Below are 24208 nucleotides of genomic sequence, written 5' to 3'. Positions count from 1 at the left end.
CTCTCAGTTTGCACTCGGAGCCAAAAAGATAAGATCTGAGGTGGTACTGAATGAGGCTGTTTCGTGACTCCTGGGATAGTTTGGCATACTGTATTGTTTTTAATTAATTTTAGTAACCTATACAAACTGTGATAAGGGATTTAATTGTTTATTAGTCAATGTTTGGTGAATTGTGACGGCCTATGGCTATAGACAATAAACTCTTTTGACTTTGACTTTGGCTACCGTCTTGTTCCCCATTTTTAGTGCTTCAAGGAGCTTACAATTCAAATTTATATAGAAAATAACAGAAAAGATGGACTGGTGGATGAAGGCGATCAGTTATGTTAAAAATGCTTATGTAACCTTTTTTTTTGCATGAATACTTTTTATTTTATTAATAAGTTTAAAATCCCAATAAAAAGGGAAAAGAGAAAGAAAAGAAAAAGATATAAAGAATAAGGAGAAATAGAAGAGAACAAAAATTAAAGAAAAATGAACAAAGAAAAATAATACATATATAAGAAATTGTTATGTAACCTTTTTGTCTAACAAACATGCTTTGCGTTTCCTGTATCGTGGCTAAGGGGTTAAGCCATAGACTTCCTTGGGAAAAGTAGCTGAAATTTCCAGGGGCAGAGGACAAAGAAATGGTTTGGAACTGAAGGTCTGAACCAGGAACAAGACAAGAGTCTGTGCTGATGCCTGTTGTGGCATGTCATGTGATTCAAATCCACCGCTATCACATACTAGGGATTACAATTACTAGAAAAAGGAAGCACCCTATCACACAAGAACTGGCTGGCTGATTGTTAGAGAGAACATTACTCCACTGTTAATTTCTCAATAGTAATGTCACAAATAAAACAAAAAATCTAGAAATAATGTATAGGTTTCTTACCAATATGCTGCCGTCGGTCCAACGGAAGTCATTCTCATACATCTTATCATTTAAGCCAATCCATTGATAGTCATGCCCAATACCTGTGTAGGGTAGGGAAATATTTTTTACAAACTTTCCTATAAATGGGAATTGTCTCAAAAGAAAACATTTTCACACACTGAATCAAGTTTCCTGTTTTGCTTTGTATTTAAAGTATCACTCAGAAGACAAGTTAATATATGCAGAGCCCTCCCTCCTCCATTTTTGCCCCTGAAGGTTTCTATAAACTATAAACGATGGTTTCTATAAATTGTGTTGACCTCACGTTTTCCTGTTATCAGAGAGCTGTAAGCTATAAAATACCAAGCAGTGGCAATTATATGGGAGTACCTGCTTTAGCAGTTTGTTACAATTAAAACTTAATGGTGTTACTATATCAGACCAATAATTCATCTATAGACAAATATGTATCCATGATTACTACTGCAGCCTTTTCTAGTTATAATTTCTGTTTTATTACGCACATTTTAAAATGAGATGCTTATGAATGAGCATGTTATACAAGTACTGTTCATGCTACATAAGTACTTGGTCCATAGCACTTAAGTATGTGCAAAAGAAAAGAAAAAGAGAGAAGCATTAAAATTGGCATGGGTCCAGCTCAACAAGGCCACTAAACTTAAAGACCCATCTCTCTTCTGGAAATTTGACTCTGGAAGTATTCATTTAGAGGGTCCAAAATGTTCTTGTAAGATCTCTCCTAAAATTTGGGAGGCCCATTTTTCTGCACTATATGCTGCCTAGCCTACCCAAGCACTCTGCTCTTCAGTTAAAATGGATAATCTTCTACCTTGGCCCTTCAGTTAAAATGGATAATCTTCCACCTTGGCTGCCAGTGTCAGCCGCAGAGACTTGTAGCTCAGATATGATCGGTGAAGGCCCCTGAGAAAGGTATGATTCCTCCTGAGCTGATCAAATCAGATATTGAATGGTGGGTCCCAGTCCTTGCAGCCCTTTTTACTTATATTGATCAAATTGCCAAGATCCCCAGCAATTGGGCATGGCTGTTATCATCCCCATATATAAAAAAGGAGTGAGATCTGACCCTTCTAACTACCGGCCAATTAGCCTGCTTAGTGTAGTGGGTAAACTATATGCCAGACACCTATATTGGAAATTACAGGATTGGGTGGAGAGGGAGAACATCTTACTGGAGGAGCAAGCAGGATTCAGAAGTGATCATTTCACAATGGACTAGAGATGGGCACGAACAGGAAAAAAACCCGAACACGATGTTCATTGTTTGTTGCTATCTACGAACAGGGATTCACAAACATGGAGGGACATGACATGTTCACGAACATGTTCGTAGTTGGAGGTTCATGGGAGTCAGAACAGCACCCTTGGGACTTAGCTGAACTTGAGCCGGGGAGAGTCCATGGGTCTCCCCCTTTCATGTCATTTTCTCTTCACAGTGGCGAAAATGGGACTGTCTGCTGGAAGCTACTTTGAGGGGTTACAAACTGACCTTCCCAATGCCCAATACCCACCAAATTTGCAGGGGACATAGTCCTCATTGTCCTCTGAAGTGACAGAAAGGCGTCAGATTGTCTGGCTTTACGAATGGCTGACAAACGCCACAAAGAGGGCTTGGAACGAACACGTTTGTTGGGAATGGGGCCTCATGAACAGCTTGCTCGCGAACAGCAGATTGGGCTGTTCATGGCTTTTTTTGGTTCGTATTGCTGTTCATGCCCATCTCTACACTGGACCAATGCTTGGTCGTATGACATCTGGTGTAGAAATACACAGCCAGACCACATGGGGTCTTATTCGTAGCCTTTGTAGATTACAGGATGGCTTGTGACAGTATCTCACATAATAGACTCTGGCTAAAACTCAAAGACTCTACAATAGTTCGTAGGTTCCTTGCTCTTATACGAACATTATATGAAAACAACTATCTGGCAGTGAGATGTAACCCACAAGGACAACTGTCCCATAAGGTTCCAGTTAGGAAAGGAGTTAAGCAAGAGTGTATCCTTGCCCCATTATTGTTCAACTTCTATATAAATTTGATGGTGTAGATTCTATCCAAGCCTGACTTACACCCACCAAATATGGCGAATAGGCCAAATACTATGCTCTTAAATGCAGACAACACTGCTATCTTGTCATATACTGAAGCACGGTTGAGAAGAGCCCTCCAAGCACTTATGCTGTACTGTAAAAAAGAGCACTTAACCATCAATTTTTCCAAAACAAAATTGCTCGTATTTTCCAGAAGGTTTGTAAAGCACAGGTGGCAGATAGATGGTCACAAGATCGATGAAGGCAAAGTGTTCAACTATTTTGGGGTTGCCTTTCAATCATCTGAGAAGGTTGATAGCATCAGGGAGCGCCTCGCTGAGTTTAGGGGTAAAGGCAAGGCCTCCCTGTTGGAACTTCAGCAGCTTGTTGGCCATTTGAACTTTGTGTGCAAGACGGTTGCCCCCAGCAGACCTTTTTTGTGCAGGTTGTGTGATGCTATGTCATCACTTCTGCCCCCCCCCCATCAGCTGCGTAGGGCATGCAGGCAGACATTGAGGTAATTGTGTTACCTTTTGGAAGGGAGGACCTGCTGATGGGTGCAGAGTTGCATGTGTCTTCTGACGCCTTGGGATCCACAGGCTTTGGTGTTTACTTCAGGGGGCACTGGTGTGCTGACCAGTGGCCTGCTAAGTGATTGGTTAGTGAGTTAGTTAGGGATCTTACATTCTTGGAGTTTGTTCAGATGGTTAATTCCCTCTCTTCCAAGTCTGCCAGGGTAATGTGGCTGGTTTGGGCATTCACATTGAAATGCCTTCAGTTAAATATTTTGTTTAGGGCTAGGCATGTCCCAAGTGTTGACAATGGATTGGCGGATGCTTTGTCTCACCAACAGATGGAGCGTTTTTGGAGCCTAGCCCCCGGGGCCAACAGTCTTCCAGCCAGAATGCCCCCAGAGCTGTGGCATCTTGAGAATACGAAGTGAACAAAGGAATCCAGCTGGCTACTGCACCCAGCACCCAAAAGGCTTATGTATGAGTGGTAGGACAGTTCCGGAGTTTTCAGGTGGAGGCTGGCTTGCACCAGCTGTGGTCTATCCTAGCTGAGCATTTGCTGCATTTTTGTGTGTCTCAGCGAGCATAGGGTTTGGCTGTCAAGTCGATTAGGGGGCCGCTTGCAGCATTGGCATTTGTCAGCAAGGCTCGGGGCTTACTGGAATTCACTGGTGATTTTCAGGTGCGTAAGATGCTTGAGGGCTGGGCCCAGGAGTCGGTAGTTCCTAGGGATGAGAGACAGCCTATTTCCCCTGCCATTCTTCGTGGTCTGGGATCAGTCTAGGGATTAGTACGCTGTTCGAGTTTTGAAATAAAACTCTTCTATGCGGCTGCGCTGACAGCATTTGTTGGTGCCCTGCGCGTTAGTGAGCTAGTTATATAGTCATGTGGGGATGTATCAAGTTGTGCCTTGTGGGCCCAGGATATTAAGTTCAGCAATGGCACAGTGTCTATCAGGATTATACATTCCAAGTCTGATCAGAGACAAGTGGGGGCTGAGCTAATTTTGGGCCTCTGCAAGGAGAAGGGTCTGTGCCCCATTAAAGCCCTCCAATGTTACGTCATGGTGAGGGGTGATGGCCAGGGGGTGTTTTTTTGTCATGAGGACTTATCCCCTCTGACACATTACCAAATTTGGACAGTGACGTCCAAGGCTTTGCACCAGTTGGGGTTGTCAGGTGTTAAGTTCAGTACCCATTCCTTCCAGATTGGGGCAGCCTCCACGGCTGCGGCTATGGGATATCCGGGTGCGGCCATTCAGGGGGTAGGCAGGTGGATGTTGTCTGCCTATCAGTCCTACATTCGGCCATTGCCTTCCTTGGAAAAGTGTAATGATTGGTTTATTTTCCTAGATGCAGCAGGTCGCCTGGAGAGGAAGCGGATCCTCATTGTGGGACATCGTATGGTGTTCTGGGTGGCCACCCATGCCAGGAAGTCGCTGGTTGGATCTCAGCTTGGGCTGGGTGGCAGTGCCACAGTGGAATGGCGCAGCTGGCAGGGCCTTCGATGCCTTGGGGCAGGGTTACTGCATCTTCTGTTTGGAGGTAAGACAGGTCCTCCTCCGCATATTGTGGTCATCCACTTGGGTGGTAATGACCTTGGTTTAATGAAAGGCAGGGCCCTATCTTTGCAGGTGATTGCCGATTTGAGAGCAATCAAAGCCCGTTGGCCCAGTGTTTATATTTTGGTCGTCAGGTCTGGAGGGAGACCCTTGACCCTAGGGGTATGGCTTGTGCTAGACACAGGGCCAATAGGGCTATTCAGAAGGTGTTAGCGGGGGGGGGGGGCGGTTAGGAATATATTTGTCCCACCCTAGGATTAAGGCCACACTTGCCACCCTTTACAGGGACGATGGGGTTCACCTGTCAGTTACTGGCAATGACATCTTCATAGATGACCTGCGGCAAGGGCTTAGGTTGGCAGTAGGCCACCTGTAGGGTGCAGAGACCTAAGCTGAGACTTGGCCTTTTGCGTTGGCAGGAGAAAGTTGGGAATAAGGAGTAGGCTGGTGAGCACCCCTTTGGCATTTCCCCATAGGTGGGGGAAAGGCGTCTGTCAAGAAGGAGGGTATGCTTCATGGCTGCCATCACCTGTCCAGACCGCCTCCAGGGAACCCCAGGTGCAAGTCCTTCCCTCATGCTGTATGGCTGAGGCTTTAGGAGCTTGATGGGGGGAACCCTTTGCCTGGTCGGCTGGGTCCAGACCATTCTATGAATGGTGCAAGCCCGGGGAAGTGGGGCCCAGGCAGATCAATGCGGAGGTCCTGGAGTGACCCCATGGCTTGACCTGTACCGCCAGTTTGCCTTTGCTGCAGTTTAGTGTTGAAGTTGTATTTAATAAAGCGGCCCATAATTCCAACTGTCTCTTTCTTCCAACTGGGGGTGGGGGCAATTGGATCATCTTTATAGACTCAGGGCCATAAGGAGGCTTGGAGGAGACTGGAGTTGTGGGCCTGCCAGCTGTCTCTGGAAATTGGGTTGTCTTGTCCTGTTTGTCGGACTAGAACAAAACTGTTGATCTCTTATATGAATCTGATTGGCTTGTGGCATGACCATCATCTGCAGCCAAGAATCCCTAGGTTGCCATTGGAGATTTGCTATCAGGATAAGAATGAATTGTTGAGATGGTATCCTCTGTCCCTGGTCCTACTATGTTATTGTTAACTGTAGATATGAAATGATTGTATAATCATGGTATATCAATTGGAGAGATGAACTGAGTACATGTTGTATTATGTTGTAATTAACTGGGGCTGAAACTGGAAATTATGTCTGGTAGCTGAGAGTGGGGGGTGGGAGGTATTGAGGGTAATTAAGACCAAATGTTGGTTCAGATTGTATATATTAGCTTGTTATACTGCCGTGTATTAGTTGATGGGGTGGAGAGTGGGGAAGTCCATGAGTGTGATGGTGGAGGCCGGGGTGGGGCTGGGGATCCCAGTGCTCCAGAGAGAGGTATAATGGTGGGGCATTGGGCTGGAAAGGAAGGCTACAGAGACATGGTAGGGCTCGATGTCCTTCCAACCTGCACTCCATCTTGAGGTATGCTGGTTGTGGGGCTAGAAAGATGAAATGCCTCCCTCTGGCATTGTTGTTTTGTAATGCCAGGTCCATAAATAACAAGACCAAAACACTGCAAGATTATATTGCAGCAAAAAATGCGGACCTGGTATGTGTGACTGAGACCTGGGTGAGGGATGGCGAAACAGTTGCCTTGAAAAAACTGCCCTCCGGGTTCTCAGTCCTTTACCAGTCCCAGATGGATGGTCAGGGGAAGGGTGGCGATACTCATTCGAGAGTCTTTGTCCTTCAGGTCTCTCCCCACACTAAAGATTACTGGCATTGATTGTGTTGGCCTGACATGGGATACTGAGGAGAGTTTGGCTATCTGTCTGATGTACCGACTGCCTAGCGCACTAGCAGCTACCCTATTGAGCCTGTTGAAGGTGGTGGTAAGTTGAACCTTGGAGCACTCCAGGTTATTGGTCCTGGGTGACTTCAGTGTCCACATTGATGATGCTGCCTCTGTACACACTTTGGACCTGGTGTCATCCATGGCAGCAGTGGGACTTTCCCAAGTTGTTTCAGTTCCTATGCATCAAGCAGGCCACACACTAGATTTGATCTTTGGGATGGAGATACAAGTGGACCTTGATGCCGTTGAAGTGGTGCCATGATTGGACCACTTTGTCCTGAAGGCTCATTTGGGAGCACCAGCCTCCCCCCGCAAAGGCAGCGAGCTAATTTATGCTTGCCCACGGAGACTAATGGATCCAATGAGTTTCCAGGATGCTCTGTGGAATCCGATGCAGTTCATTGGATGAGCTGGTGGGGGACTGGTATGACTGTCTCTCTGAAGTCATCAACAAAAGCACCCCGCGTCGCCCTCTCCATTCCTGTGCTAGACTGGCTCCCTGGTATACGGAAGAGCTATGTCAGATGAAGCAGGAACTGAGATGGCTTGAGCAAGTGTGGCAGCGGAATCGAGGTGAAGGGACAAGATCATCTTACAGAGTGTTTATGAAAGCCTATGAGGTAGCTGTGAAGGCAGCAAAGAGGGATTTCATGTCCAGCAAAATTGTTTCAGGTGGTCTGATCCTTGGTCTCCCTCTCTCATGGAGACTGCCAAATTAATAATTTGGCTATTAGCTGCAAGGCTTTGGAGAGCTTTTTTGCAGATGAAATTTTCTCTCTCCATCATGATCTGCCAGCCACAGTTGACACAGTAAGGGAACTGGAGGCCCCTTGGCTGTCTTCCAGCCCTTATTTAGATCACTTCAGTCTAGTCTCTCAGGAGGAAGTTGACAGGATCCTGTGACAGGTGAGACCCATTACTTGCTCCCTAGACCTCTGCCCTTCGTGGCTGGTGAAGGCCAGCGTGGATGGGTTAGGAGCTCAATTGGAGGTTATTATTAATCAATCACTGAGTTCCGAGGTTTTCCCTGGAGCACTGAAGGAAGCCATGGTGAGGCCTCTACTGAAAAAAAAATCTTTGGACACCACCAATCTGTCCAATTACTGACCAGTCTCAAACCTCCTGTTTCTGGGAAGGTGATTGAGCAGGTGGTGTCAGAACAGCTGCAGGTCTTCCTGAAGGATTCTTCTGTCTTGGATCTATTCCAGTCCAGCTTCCGCCCGGGACACTGGATGGAGATGGTACTGGTCGCCTTCACAGATGAATTTCACAGACATCTGGATCAAGGCGGATCATTGTCATTGATTTTGTTGGATCTTTCAGCAGTGTTTAACACGGTCGACTATGAACTGTTGACCCACCACCTCACAGAGGCAGGGATCCGAGGGACTGCCTTGCAGTTGCTTGTCTCTTTTATCCACAGTCGGGGACAGAGGGTGGCACTTGGGGAGAGCTTATCTGCAGGCCAGCCTTTGGTGTGTGGCAGCCTGCAAAGGGCAATACTCTCCCCCTTGCTATTCAACCTGTATATGCACCCACTTGCCCAGATTCAGACTGGGTTGTCACCAATATACGGATGACATCCAGTTGTATCTGTTGATGGGCAGCCAGCCTGACTCTGCCCCTGATGTCCTAGTGAGAGCTTTGGAGGCTGTGGCTGGATGATGTTGAACCCGGTAAAGATGGAGGTCCTGTACTTGGGCCGGGGGTTGCCAGTTTTTGGAATCTGGCTCCCGACCTTTGATGGGGCACCATTAGTGCCTGTCTCATCAGTCTGGAGTCGTAGAGTGATACTGGATTAATCGTTATGGAAGACCACGTCATGGCAGTTGCCCAGTCTGCATTTTTCCATTTTCAACAGGCCAGGCAGCTTGTGCCCTATCTGTCAACCCATGACCTAACTACAGTGATCTATGCAATGTTCACCTCAAGAATAGACTACTGAAACTCGCTCTATGCATGGCTTCCCTTGAGCTTAACCTGGAAATTACAATGGGTCCAGAATGCTGCTGCACATGTCCTGATGGGCACACCATACAAGGCACATATTACTCCCATCTTGCAGCAGCTGCACGGGCTCCCTGTGGAGTTCCGAATTAGGTTCATGGTTTTGGTTTTAACCTTTAAAGCCCTAAACAGACTTGGGCCAGCGTACCTGTGGGACCGTCTCTCCCCATATGTACCCCAGAGAGCATTAAGATCAGCAAATAAGAACTTGCTGGTGGTCCCCAGCTCCAGGGAGGCCTGGCTGGCCTCTACCAGGGCCAGGGCTTTTTCAGTCCTGGCCCCAACCTGGTGGACTGCTCTGTTGGAAGACACCTGGGCCCGCCAAGACCTTATGTCCTTTCGGCAGGCCTGCAAGATGGAGTTGTTCCACCAGGCATATGATTGAGGCCAGTCTTTGACTTTCTGATTGTTTAGGAGCTTCCCTACCAGTCTCCCACCAGAGGGACTACAAAGTCATCTGCCCCCCTATAAGCACAGTCACCAGAATATTACCAAACTATGGTTCCCACCCACTCTCCTTGGTTTGTTTATGCTATGGCAGGGGAAACTGGAGGGGGCCTCCATCTGATATGCAGCTTTATGTATTTATGTTTTCTGGATTTTAAAATCTATTTATATATACATATATATTTTAAATGCTCACTGAGCATTTTATTGTACCCTGCCCTGAGCCTGTTCACGGGGAGGGTGGACTAAAAATTGAATTAAATAAATAAATAAAAATAAATAAGAATTCCCTGCTGTGAATGTTCACTGGTGCAGATAATTTCCCAGAACAGGGGAGGATTTCCTTGCACACAACGGAGTTCTGAATATCTGGCTCAAGACAAAGAAACACTGGTTCTAAACAACCTCCCCCATATTAGTTTTATTTACGTTTGCTGAAAAAGTAGAAAATGTTTATGAAGTATAACTTAGAAAAGGTGCTCTTGAAATACCCATGTTGTTTTTTAAGTTTTCTAATCATCTCTCATATTCTGCTTGAGTGTGCTAGTATTCTCAAGGATCTATCCTCTTTGGTAACATCAAGCAATTCTCAGGAACATTTAAAAATCAGCAAGTTATTTGGCAGAAAACCAGTGATTTGGAAGCTTCCCAGATGGCAATGCAAACTTGACACATGTTTTTTGGAAAGAAGATACTGACGGGCTGTACATCTTACCCAAATATTGACACATATAAGGAAGAGCATTTGAAAAAATAACACCTAGGACATTAATATGTAACATTACTCTGGTTTTACACCTGGGACAGCAACAAATGTCTGCTACTTGAGCCTGACTTATAAGAGAATATAAAGTGACGGATGGTATTGTGCCTGAGAGGAACAGTATTTTCAAAGTGCCTGGAAATGAGATTGTCTAAATAATCTCATTTCTAAAAGTGGTCAGAAAAAAATGCCTTTTTTTGTGTGAACAAAATTGTTTAGGATTGTAAAAGGTTATTTCTTTCAAAGATCATCAATTTTCCCCCACCCCAGCTAATGAGTAAGACAGATGTGGAGCTGGACTGAAAGGAACAAAGAAGCAGTAGTAGTTGAGGACAAAAGGCTGCTCTTTTTAGGGATAAATGATAATACATGTTTCAGAAAGAAATACGTAAAGAAAGTATTTAGAGGCCTGGTGGGTATTTTCTTTACAGCCATTTCATTCCCTTTGCATTGATGGGCTCAACTTTGGATCAAAATGCCACATACGATTCACAAAGAGCTGTTCTTCATGAGACAGGATGCTGGTCAGATGGGCTCCCTGGAGACGGCATTCTCTTTCAGCTGCATCCCACGTTCGACGATGAGCAAAATATTTGTAGCATTGCCCTTGGAACTTATGCCAGCCATAATCACAGGTTTCAGTGTCTGCAAAGAAAACAGTGCAAAACTCTTAACTAAACAAAAATTGCATTGGGTATGTTTATTTGTTTTAAGAGAAAGGACAAAAGATGATGGCCAAGACTGCCTATTGGTTGTGTCCATGCTGAAAGAGTCTCAGTCAGAGAAGTAGACTATAAATACAGTAAATAAGTAAGTAAAATATTTAGTCAGTACACACAGGCACACATGCCAAGTATAGCTGTGGAGTCGGTGGGGGGGGGCAGGCACAGTCACACTCTCCTTCCTATGCATTGATAAGCATATTGTCCAGGCCTGCACAATATTTCACAGAAAACAACAGAACTTGAGTTAGTTGTAGGTATTGTTCCATTGGTTTTGTTAGCAACTGAATTTTAGCTGAATTCCATCCCAAATGCTATAAAATACCTTTCATTATCACCTCTTCAAATAACACAACACAGTGTACAAACTTTTGAATTCTTCAGAACTCTCCATTAGTCCAGATGTTTTTTTGGGGGGGGGGAGTTTCAGGTAATGGTCTTAATGCCTCCTAACCACATCATGTGTAAAATACTGTGCATATAAAGTGGTGCTGAGAAGAGCAAGAATCAGCTCGAACCTCTGGCTTTCTAGGAAGAAGGGAAATGTCACCTTCTTCAACTGAAAATATAAAAACCAGTAATTGATCGAATGTCTTTTTGGTATTAGAGAAACATTTACTGGGTTTTACAGGAGGGAGACATTTTCCCTTCTTCCATCCAGAAGGCCAAGAATACAACCTTACAACTATTCCACCATACCACTTTATCTATCTGGCATTCTACACAGGATGCAAACAAGAGACCTTAAACATCAGCTGTTATTCCTTTCTATACTTTGTTAAAAACATTCAGAGCTCTGGAGAACACAAAGGCTTACACACTGCATTGTGTTATTTTGGTTACTCCTAATAAAAATTATCATGTGATTTTTATATTGTGATGTTGCTTTGACTAATGTGGCTACTTGCAAGCTTTAGCTAGATTGAAGTTAATATTGAATGCAAACATTGGAGGAGGACATACAACTTAAAATAACAGATGCAGGTGAAATTCTTTGCCCTATTTAAATATCTTGCTTTCCCCACCCCCACCCCACCCATAAAACTATTATTTGAATTGTTCATTTTAATTATTGTGGTCTGGAATGACAGATGACTGAAAATAGCTACTGATCATTGCATGGTTTACAGATGAAATGCAGTAGTGTTACCTCTGCATCCAAATAGGAAATTTTTATTAACACAAAAGAGTATTTTCTGAAGGCAGCTGTAATGTTGGAACATACAATAATGAGATGCCCATTGTCTATGTTCATATAACTTTTGATTTATATAATAATAACATTTGATTTATAGACCTCCCTTCAGGACAACTTAATGCCCACTCAGAGCCATTTACAAAGTATGTCATTATTATCCCCACAAGAAAACACCCTGTGAGGTGGGTGGGGCTGAGAGAGCTCCAGAGAGCTGTGACTAGCCCAAGGTCATCCAGCTGGCTTCAAGTGGAGGAGTGGGGAATCAAACCCGGTTCTCCAGATTAGAGTCCCACGCTCTTAACCACTACACCAAACTGGCTCTCAGTATCATATGATAGATGATACTGATAAGATTGCACAGAATGGAAGTATTCACACCAGACAATAATTCAATTCTGCTAAACAGAAATAAATATAAAACTTGAAACTAAGCTTGCCAACCTCCAGATGGGAGTCATGAGGTCTCCTGGTATTACAATTGAGTGTAGAGTACTTCAGAAAACAGAAGTCAATTATCCTGAAGAAAACAGCAGCTCTGGTGAGTGAACTCTACGGCATTATACCCCTCTGGGGTCCCTCCCCTCCCCAAACCCCTCCCTCCTTAGGCTCCCCCCTCAAATAACCAGGAATTTCCCAACTGAGAGTAGACAACCTTAATTGGATCTGTAGCACTTTTTAATGGGTTGTTTTCTATTACATTGTCAAGTAGGCACAAGATGCCATTGTTCCTTTGTGTTGTGCCTACTTCTTTTAAAGATGGGGAAGTGGGCTTTTACCATGCAATGGAGTCTGTCCTCAGAAATGTCGGAGAACTAGAGGATGGACACCACAGATTTTTTCAAATATTAGAGGGGCTTTCCTCTAGTGGAAGAAGCTTTCCCCTATGCTACTGGAAGATACCTGTGGGATCGAAACCTATAAATAATTACTTATGCATTATTGCAAATATTTACAAATTGCTTTTCTGTGAGAACAAGATTCGGGTTCAGTAGCACCTTGAAGACCAACTAGATTTCCAGAGTATGAGCTTTCAAGAGTCATCTGACGAAGAGAGCTGTGGTTCTCGAAAGCTTATGCTACAATAAAGTTGGTTAGTCTTAAAGGTGCCACTGGACTCTTTACTCTCCAGAGAAGGTGCCACTGGACTCTTTACTCTCCAGAGAAGAAGCCTGATGGGGTGAATGCATGAGTGCTAGGAGCTGGGTGTCAAGACAGACCTCTGGAATGTAAGAGCTTTCCCTCTGTCTACTGCCCCAGCTTCATTCGCATGTACGCACCCTTTCCTCTTTGGGAAGTTCACCTGGCTATTGGCTGTTGTGCCAGTGGAATTGCCATGTCTGCTTCCCGCATCTCAGACATGGAGTAGTGGTGGTGACAGTCTAATTTAAAATATCCCTCACACCCTCTGTTCGGATTATAAGGACTTCTTCCTTTTTCCACTACTCATATCTGCCGAAGGGAGCTCTAACTCTTGAAAATTCATACCCCGGAAATCTGGTTGGTTTTTAAGGTGCTACTGGACCTGAATCCTGCTCTTCTTCTACAAACCAACATGACTACCCACCCGAATCTCAGAGAACAAACATCCAAAGTATTGTGTAGTAACATTAAGATAAACATTTTAAATACCATAAAGTCACTTAAAGATGGCATACCAAATATACTAAAACTAGAGATTATGGTCTCAAGGCTGAAATTCCACTCACACCAGGTGAAATTAAGACCCATTGTATACAGTGGGACTTTCTTCCAAATAAAGATTGAGCTGATTAGTCTGCTCAGCCTATAGAAAACAACAGGACTTAAGATTATCAGGAAAAAACTTGTTGCATTGGTATTAACAGGCCTACATCACAACTAACATTAGTTAATTTGAGGTCACAGTGCCTTGTACTCTGTGGGTACTTCGTAATATGCATTTTTAAAACGTTCATATGGGAATGTAACAGCTGTTGCAACCCTCTGTTTCATTTGGCATAGTTATAAAATGGCATCTCCATTTAAGGAAGAAACTCAGTTATGATTCATGCTGAATATTATGCCTCTATCTGATCTACATTATCAGAGTGTGGTCACCTCCCTGCATAACCTTCTTAACAGCCCCAGATATATTTGTAACATGTAACATATAGCATTTCTATCTTTGTGATAGTCATAGGTGATAAATAACAAACTCAGAAAGAACTTTTATATAATGAAGGGAGAACGTTAGGGAGAATGATATGAAGAACGTATATAAATATATACATCTAAAATGTACATTTTAATTTTAGGTGGATATACAGTAGATAAAGATCCTCTTTAATACAAGGACAGTTTAACAGATGTTATGTTTTATTTTGTGGTACTCCTGGCTGCTGCGCAGCGGCTTGAGCTGGGGACTATATTTTGCCCCCTCAGAAGGAGGAGGAGGAGGCAGAGGCATCTCCCAGGCATATGGGGATTGGCTGGGAGGCAGAGACAGAGCCTTCAGAAGGCAGCTCCACCCTCCCGGCTAGCAGTTGCTTTGCATGCTTGGCCCACCCACCTCACCTTGTAGTAGTGCAGGATTAGCCCGCTGCTGTACCCAGAGCCAGGTAGGAATTTTTTTTCTCCTCTCCCCATATTGGCAAGGAGGGAGAGGTGTTTTTCCGCCTACCTTGAACTGCAGGCAGAGGTTTGAGGTAATTGGAAATGGTGGTACATCGTTGTAAGTCACTGGCAGAAGACAGTTTGGGGATAGGGAGCAGACCAGTGAGCACCCCTTGGCAATTCCCCATTGGTGGGAAAATGGTGTCTACCAGGAGCGGATGGTAGGCTTGTGACAGCTACCACCACCTGGAGACTGCCTGCAGTGAACCCCATGTGCAAGTCCTTCCCTCATGCTGTACAGCTGAGGCTTTAGGAGCTTGAAGGGGGAAACATTTTGTATGGCTGGCCAAGGTAAAGCCATTACATTGATGGCTCCCACCCAGAGCTGTGGGGCTCACCAAGACAGTTCAAGGTGGTAGTCCAGGGGTGACCCCGTGGCTTGACCTGTACCTCTAGTTTGCCCTTGCCGTATTTAATGGCAGGTGTTACATTAATAAAGTGGCCCTTTAGTTCCAAACTTTGTGTCTGCCTCTTCATTCCGACTTTGGGGGGAGGGGCAAAAAGCCACACAACATTAGCCAACCAGTAACAGTGAGGACAAATAGATGACCATTTCTTCTCTAATGTGTCTTGATTTAGATTGTAAGCAAGACATATTTTATTTTTAATGTTTGTATAGAGTCTAAACAAATAAACAGCATTTCCTTCTGAATGTTATATGGAGAGTAATTTTTATTTAAAAGAAAAGATAGGATATGACAACAGAAAGTGCATAATAAAGCTTATACAGGCAGTAGTTGAAATTAATTTGAGACATACAAATGTAGTACCTTTGAAATTAAATTATAACTTAAACAAGCACTACATTTAAAATTGAGTTAAACTGATAAAACTTAATTGTATAATAAATCTTCTTCCCTCTCCTTGGTTATTTATATAAAATTTACTATCAGCTATTTTACTAATCATTCCCTGTGTTTTATCCTTTTATCTTTATACTATGTTACCTTAATTAATATTAGTTCTGGCCAAAGTAATCAAAGAAATCCCTCCATTTCCCCCAAAATTCAACTATTGGTCTATTATGTACACAAGTAGTTAATTTGGTCATTGAGGCATATTCATGAACCTTATCTGTCCAATCTGACACGTCTGGAGAGCCATCTGCTTTCCATCTCGCTGCATATAGCACTCTAGCTGCTGTCGCCATATAACAAAAGAGGTCTCATTGCTCTTTTCTGAGAGCGGGACCACAAGTGACGCCTGACACAGGTTGGACACTAGTCAGCTTCCCTCAAGTTTTGATGGGAAATGTAGGCATCCTGGTCTTGCAGCTTGACTCTCTGACTGCTGTCCAATGGACTTTTCAACTGTCACTTGTCCAACATTCCGCCAAGCTGCCTACATTTCCCATCAAAACTTGAGGGAAGCTGGCAAGTGTCCAACCTGTGTCAGGCGTCACTTGTGGTCCCGCTCTGATATTATTTGGTAAGATATCTAATAACATGTTTTTTGTTTGAAAATCTTCTGCATCTCTTGACGTATTTTTATCCAATATTTTCGCGCTTTCTTACAAGTTCACCACATAAGTAAAATGTTGCATCCATGCACTGACATTTCCAGCACTGTCCATTATAGCCCTTAGTAATTTTTGCAAAGTCTTTAGGGGTGATATACCATCTAAAAACATTTTATACCAATTTTCTCTTAGTAATTGACAGGCTGTAAATTTTATATCCTTAGTCCATAGGTCTTCCCATAGGTTCATCGAAATAGTTTCTCCAAAATTTTCCATCCATTTTATCATACAGTAATCAGTATATTTATTCATTTCATCATACAGGTTTTGACTTGCTCCATTTCTGTGTAGTGTTGCAATATCTTGTAAATTTTCCCTAAGAGATGTTTCAGATTTCCAGATATTAATAGTTCAAATTCAGTTTTTCCCGTTAATCTACAGCCTTGTTTAAGAAATTGTTCTTTTAGCCTCGATACCGTTTGGCGATACATCAGCCATGGAATTTTTCTACCTTGATCTTGAATTTCTTGTCAGGTTTTTATATTTCCTTTCTCATCAGTCATGACTCACAGCTGAACTGATCAATTCTGCTTCTGGTGGCTACATTATAGTATGCATTTAATGGTGACATCAATGGGGAGACCAGCGGGCTCAATCTGTTTCTACACTGAAACCATGTTTTAAGTAGTCCATCTCTTAGTATGCGAGTCCCGTCCTGTTTTTGGATCGATTTCAGTGATTTCTTAAGCCATAGATAATTGTGGATACCTTCTTTGGCATTCTCTGTCTCCAGCTGGATACATCTACTACTTAGATTTATAATCTGCTATCCAAACTAGTGTGTATGGCAGTTATTATGGCATCTGGGATAGGGAGATCTGGATGGGCATTTCATACGCCTTGGACTCATGGATTCCAGACATTCCAGCAACTTCAGATCACACTTGTTCATTGCCTGTCCATACTGCAGAAGGTTAACATTGTAATGCTGTCTAACTAGTCTGTATGGCAAGGAGACCTCCTTTCAGTTCAGGAAAAAACCACCTATCTTTTTTGTTTTGTTCTCTGCTTATCTAGGTTTTTCTTTCTAATCTCCTATGCTCTGTGTATTTTTCAACAATTTGTTCCCAATTCCAAATTCTGGTCTGCAAGATTGCAATTACATGAACACTATTAAACACATTTTAAACCACGTTTTTCTACAAACACCAAAATTACTCATCTTGCCATGAAGTGAAGAGGGGAATCAGAGAATACAGCGCACAAATCCAAAGATTCAACATGCTGGCTCATTAGGAGCAAAACATGTTCTATCATTGTATCTGAACCAAGTCAATAAGAAATGGGAGTAGGGAGGTGAAATGCCACAGAACACATGGGTCATGGAACACGAAATGACATGTTGTCACAGGTATAGCTAGAAATATAGGGGAACTGTTGATGGATTTGGCCAAGAAGATCCTAGAAGAAACACAGAAACAGAGCTACCCTGGCACCAGAGGTAGACATGCCATGAAAGGAGTCTGGAGACCTAGAATAGAACAACCTTGGAGAGAGTCATGAAATAGAGAGGTAATACAGTTCTATAAGCAGATTAGAAGAACCATCTAAACCATACCAATAGATACTATGTGATGAGGCCTAGGTTCAGAGAGCATCTGAGAGTGACAGGAATGTCCAACTTCACAGAAGTTGAAGATATAATTCAAGGATGGATGTATTGGTTGAAAGGCCAAAATGTATTAATATGTATGAGAAACTTGAAATCACTAAGCTTGCCCCCCCCTGCCCAGGATGGGAGATCTCCTGCCCCCACCTGCCATCTCCCAGCCTTGCTCACCTAGCTAGCAGGAGGAGGTGCTTGGGGCAGGCATTCCCCTCTGGAGGCAATTTTTAAGGAATCTATCTTTAGTGCAACCTGCAGCTCCTCTGTCATTCCAGAAAATGATGTCATTTTCCAGTGTGGCAGGAGAGCATGGGAGTGTGCACACACTTTATGCAAGCGTGGGAGTTAAGCACCCCACTGCCCCTCCCAGTTTGCCCCCTGGGGCCCTGGTTACCCCAGTAATACCTAATTTTGTTCACACTTTGTTAAGATAAAATGTTAGAAGAATGAACTAACTATTTTTGAGATCTTTCAAATATAGATAACCTTGTATAGTGCTTGAAGTTATAAAATAATTAGTTTCCTAAGAATGTGAGCCCTTATCAAGAGGGGCAGTCAGTTATTGTTAAGAGATGGTTCTGAAACCCTATAAATATGAGAAACTGAATTGATTCAGAGCTTCTTCTTAGAAAGGGCTCCTTGCCTGTGACCTGCTTATCTTTGATTACATGACGTGTAATCTTTGATTACATTACATTACGTGTGTATTATGTGCTGACAAGTCACCTCCGACCTATGGCAACCCTATGAATGAAAGTCCTCCAAAACATCCTATCATTAACAGACTTAATCAGATCCTGCAAACTGGAGGGCATGACTTCTTTTATTGAGTCAAGCCATCTCATTTTAGGTCTTCCTCTTTTCCTACTGCCTTCCACTTTTCCTGTCATTGACTTTTCCAGAGAATCTTGTCTTCTCATGATGTGACCAGAGTACGATAGCCTAAATTTTGTCATTTTAGCTTCTAGAGGGAATTCAGACTTCATTTGATCTAGTACCCACTTATTTGTCTTTTGACTGTCCACAGTATCTGCAAAACTCTCCTCCAGCACCATATTTCAAATGACTCAGTTTTCTTCCAGTCAGCCTTTCTTCACTGTCCAGCTTTCACATCCATACATAGTAATGTATGGATGTGATTATCTTGATCTTGGATCCCAGAGAGACATCTTTATTTTTAAGGATCTTTTCTAGTTCCCGCACAGCTGCTCTTCCAAGTCTCAATCTTCTTCTAATTTCTTCATTACAGGCTCCCTTTTGGTTGATGACTGAGCCAAGGAATAGAAAATCGTGAACAATTTCAATTTCTTCATTGTCAAATTTAAAATTGTGTAATTCCTCAGTAGTCATTACTTTTGTCTTCTTGATGTTCAGCTGTAATCCTGCTTTGGCACTTTCTCCTTTAACCTTCATCAGTAATTCGTTTCAACTCTTCACTATTTTCTGCCAGTAGTGTGGTATCATCTGCTTATCTCAAATTGTTAAATAGTAAAGAGTACAGTAGCACCTTTAAGACCTTTAACCAACTTTCTTGTAGCACAAGCTTTCAAGAGCCACAGCTCTCTTCGTCAGATGCAGGCTCTTTAAAGCTTATGCTACAATAAAGTTGGTTAGTCTTAAAGGTGCTACTGGACTCTTTACTTTTTTTTTTTTTAGAAAAATTTTATTAGGTGAGAATATTAATATACAACTTTCAAATAGCATCTCATTATCCTTTTCCCCCCTTTCCCTCCCCCCCTTTCCAAGACTTCCAACAGCTTTCTAACCCTATAGCCTAATCTATTCCCAATCTGTCCCCTTTTTCTGTAACTCCTTATCTCATGTTTACTTACTCTTTTATTCAACTAAGCCCTATCTATTAACTTCAAAAATATTGTTATAAGCTTAAAATCTATTATCTATTACTTTATATTAGCTCCACATATATTTAAATTTAAACTAACTAACAGTCGGATAAAATATCTACTTTAGTAATTCTAACAATATCTATTAACTCGAAGTCCACTTACATTTGGGCTAACAATTAGCTAATACTTCACTTCATATGGTAAAGACTCTATCTCTTCTGATAACAAATCCATTCTAATAATTTTCAAATTGCCATAATTCCCTCTTTACGTCCCACTTCTTTTCTAAATATGTTTTCAATCTTCCCCAGTCCGTAAAAAATTCCGCTGGATTCTGATCTCTCAGCTTCCTTGTCATTTTATCCATTTCTGCCATGTACAGCAATTTATGCATCCAATCTTCAATAGTTGGTATTTCTTGCACCTTCCATTTTTGCGCATATAAAAGTCTTGCTGCCGTCATCATATAAAACAGTAATGTTCGGTATTGAGTAGGAACATCTTCCATGCTTAAGTTCAATAGCAATAGTTCTGGGTTCTTCTTTATTTGAATCTGCAATATCTCATTTATTACTTCTATAATATCTCCCCAGAACTGTCTGGCTATTTCACATGTCCACCACATATGATACAATGATCCTTCATGCTGTTTACATTTCCAGCATTTATCTGACATGTTAGCATTTCCAAGCGCAATCTTCTTTGGCGTTAAATACCATCTATAGATCATTTTATAAACATTCTCTTTAATACTGGTACAAGTTGAAATCTTCAGTGTAGTTTTCCATAAATATTCCCATGATTCCATTGTTATTTCTTTATGACAATTAATTGCCCACTTCACCATCTGTACTTTGACCATCTCATCCTCTGTATACCTCTTCAAAAGTATTTTATAAATCTTAGATATCTTCTTTTTGCTTTCTTGTAGTATAGTCTCTTCCAACTCTGAGTTTTCCCATTTAATTCCTTCTTTTGAACAAACCGAATTATAAAGGTCTCTGATCTGTCTATATTGGAACCATCCGTAACAAGAAGATAACTCTTCCTCCGATTTAATTCTTATCATTTTCTGTTCCATAATCAATATCTCTTTATATGGTAAACATTGTTCTTCACTGTAGATAGCTCTCGGATCAATCACTTCAAACGGTACCACCCAAGAGGGGATGCCTTCACCCAGATATTTTTTATATTTTTTCCAGATAGTGAAGAGGCTCCTTCTGATATAATGATGCAAAAACATAGAATCAGCTTTTATTTTATCCTGCCACAAGTAGGCATGCCATCCGAACAGCTTCTTATAACCTTCCAATGTTAAGAGCTTACAATCTTTCAGTGACATCCACTCTTTTAACCAAACTAAACATATTGCTTCGTGGTATAGTCTAATATTTGGCAACTGCAGTCCACCTCTTTCTTTAGCGTCACACAAAACTTTCATTTTTACTCGTGGTTTCTTGCCTGCCCACACAAAGTCAGAGATCTTCCTCTGCCATTTTTCAAATTGTTTAGTGTCTCTAATAATTGGAATTGTTTGTAATAGAAACATGATCCGTGGTAACACATTCATTTTAACTGCCGCTATTCTTCCCAGCCATGATAGATTTAGTTTATTCCATTTAATCATATCTCTATCAATCTGTTGCCATAGCTTTTCATAATTATTCTTAAATAAATCAATATTCTTCGCAGTTAACTCAATTCCAAGATATTTAACTTTATGTGTTACTTCACAATCGGTAATTTCCATTAATTCTTGCTGCTTTTGTTTAGTCATATTCTTACATAGTATCTTTGATTTCTTCTTATTAACATAAAATCCAGCCAGATCTCTGAACTCTTTTATCAAGCAACTTTGGCATATTTTGTATTGGATCTTCCACTATAACCATCACATCATCTGCAAAAGCTCTAACCTTTTAGGTAAATTATTTAATCCTTATGCCTCTTATAGCCTCATCTTCTCTTATTTGAATCAATAACAATTCCAAAATCAAGATAAACAACAATGGAGATAATGGGCACCCCTGTCTTGTACCTTTTCTTATTTCCAATTTTTTTGTTAGCTCATCATTTACTACAATTGCCGCACATTAGTCTCTATATATTGCTTTTACTGCTTGAATAAAATCTTTTCCCATTTGCAACCATTCCATTGTGGCAAACATAAAATTCCAGTTCAAATTGTCAAATGCTTTTTCTGCATCCACAAAGAAGAAACCAAATTCCCAACTCTTTACTATTTTGCTACTACAGACTAACGCAACTAACTCCTCTGGACAGGGTGGATAAAAATCAATGATTTTTTAAAAAAAATAAAAAAAATCAGATTTTTTTTATTTAAATAGAATTTTTTTTATTTAAATCGGATTTTTTTAAATAAAATGCTTTTTGAGGAAAATATATTACCATCCAAAGGTTATTCCATCATGAAATAAAGATTAGCTTTTAATTATGTAGAATAAGGCTGTATATGTTTAATTTTTTTGGTAAATAAATTCCATTAATCCATTCACAATGTCATGCTCTTCCAGAGGTTTTTTGTAAGATTATTGGGCAGTTTCTCTGCCTACAAGATATTATCACAGATGCTTGGTTTTGCAGTTCTCAAAACTGAATTTGTGTCAGCTCAGCAGAGATCACATGCCTCTTCTTCACAGCAAAAATGATATAACATGAACAGAGTTGAGAAAAAGACCTTAATCCTATTGTTCTACAAACCTATGAAGACAGAATCAACCCCTTCAGTGCTAAGTTTCAAGAAGTTCAGTGAATAGAAACAATATTTTTCTGATTGTTTGGAGTGGAATAGATCTGCACAAGAAGAAACTAAGTGTGAGGAGGGAGGGGCAAACAGTACAAAATGAAAGTGAAACTTTTTGAGCACAATACTGCACAAGTCTTTGGATCTTTTGTGTGTATGACCTGAGGTTTATCACATTCTTTCCTTGGAGGAAAAAACCTATAATGGCAGCAGGCCATAAAAGGGACCCAGTTTGGGAATACTTTAATGAAGTTCCTTTACCTATCGGTAAGGCAGGCATCTACTTGCATATTAAAGTTATACCAGCAAGAATTAGTCTTTATGTAGAAAACTATGATTTAAATCAAGCCTTACTGACTAGTGATTTAAATCGTGATTTAAATCGTGATTTAAATCAGTTTGATTTAAATCAAATCCACCCTGCCTCTGGATCAAATTGTTAATGTTCCTTCCACCAATTTTCACTCCACATTCTTCTAGATCTAATCCAGCTTTCCTTATGATATACTATGCATAGAGGTTGAATAGGTGGAGAGATGACTTCATATAGGAAAGCTAACTGAGACTCTTAGGGGTTCTTAAATGCACCCCTGTATCTGAATCAAACCAGACCACAGTCACTCAGAACAGTATGTTGGGGAGGAGAGGCTTATGAACATTTAATAGGCCTTTTTATGACACCTCAAGTGTTTAAGCATCACCAGTCATGTGAACTTTTTAATTAGAGAGAAAATCGTAATATTGTGTATTACTGTACAACTCTCCTCCCAGACTGGTGTTCATAGAGAGCTACAATGGCAGGAAGAAAGGTTCTAACCTAATCTTAGCCTTAACATAGTAGCTTTTGTTGCAAGGGATGGTTTTGTTTACTTAGGAACAAGTCAAATGTAAGGTTGCCAGGGGCCCCAGGGCCAAAGTGGGGGTACAGGGGGCTGTGCTCGCTCCTGTGCTACCCGATTGTGCCAGATAAGGACATCATTTTCCAGCATGATTGAGGAACTGCAAGGGTTGCTCAGTAAATTTGCCTCCAAATGGGCGATTTTTACTGAGCTGGACTTCAGCATGCCTCCATCACCAGTGTGACAGGAGCGCAAGAGCACATGCATGTGCTCCCCCTCCCCAGCCAGGTGAGTTGGGCGGGGGGCAGCAGGTGGAGGTGAGGGGATGGCAAGCCTAGTTGGATGTGTGATCCTTCACTGTTGGTTCCAGATAGTTTGAGTTCTTTTATACAGCACTTTTAGTATATATACCACATAAGACAGTATTTTGTTCATTAAATTATTAAGGAAATTGCCAGTTCAAGAACCAATTTTATGAATTGTTTAGATCTAGAAACATTAATCTAGTGCATCCATGTGCATAAAGGTACTTTATTTCCTAATCTTAACATCCAAGACATTCATAACAAGAACGTATTACACAGATAAAAACTGAAATACTACTTGTCATCTTTATGGCATTTTAAAAGTTGTTTTGCTAAATCCAAGGATCATTATTGTACAGAAGTACATTTTCATTTATGGGTTCCTGACATCATAAAGACATCATTTACAACAACTACAGTGTAGTATAATCTTCCAAATATTATGCTACGTTTTATACCTTCCAGATACTAAACAGAAGAATATATCAATTTTTTTTATTATTTTAGGTTGGCTCGGCTGAACAGTCATACAAAACTAGTGACAATGTTTATATTGTTTTTTAAAATCCCTTGTAAATACTAAGAAAATGAGTAACTTCAATTACTTATAAGTAGAGGTGGGCATGAACCAGGAAAAAACCCGAACTGTGCAGTTCGTGGTTTCTCCCATTTCATGAACCACGAACCGTGCACTTTCAT

The 24208-nt window shown here is 41.5% G+C and overlaps 1 protein-coding gene across 1 annotated transcript in view; it reads right to left on the bottom strand.

Annotated features, from left to right (window-relative positions):
• The window catches only part of VCAN (versican), a gene marked incomplete at its 5' end in the record, with an annotated part of 158903 nt that overhangs the window by 49112 nt on the left and 85583 nt on the right, over nt 1–24208 (bottom strand). The window contains 2 exons of the mRNA XM_054987095.1: nt 881–963; nt 10562–10720. Coding sequence (XP_054843070.1) covers nt 881–963; nt 10562–10720 — 242 coding nt within the window. The remainder of the gene's footprint in view (nt 1–880; nt 964–10561; nt 10721–24208) is intronic.

Source organism: Eublepharis macularius, chromosome 8 (genome assembly GCF_028583425.1).
Source record: "Eublepharis macularius isolate TG4126 chromosome 8, MPM_Emac_v1.0, whole genome shotgun sequence".
Taxonomy (NCBI): domain Eukaryota; kingdom Metazoa; phylum Chordata; class Lepidosauria; order Squamata; family Eublepharidae; genus Eublepharis; species Eublepharis macularius.
The sequence above is the reverse complement of the archived record's forward strand: the minus strand, read 5'-3'. Positions and strand labels throughout refer to the sequence as shown.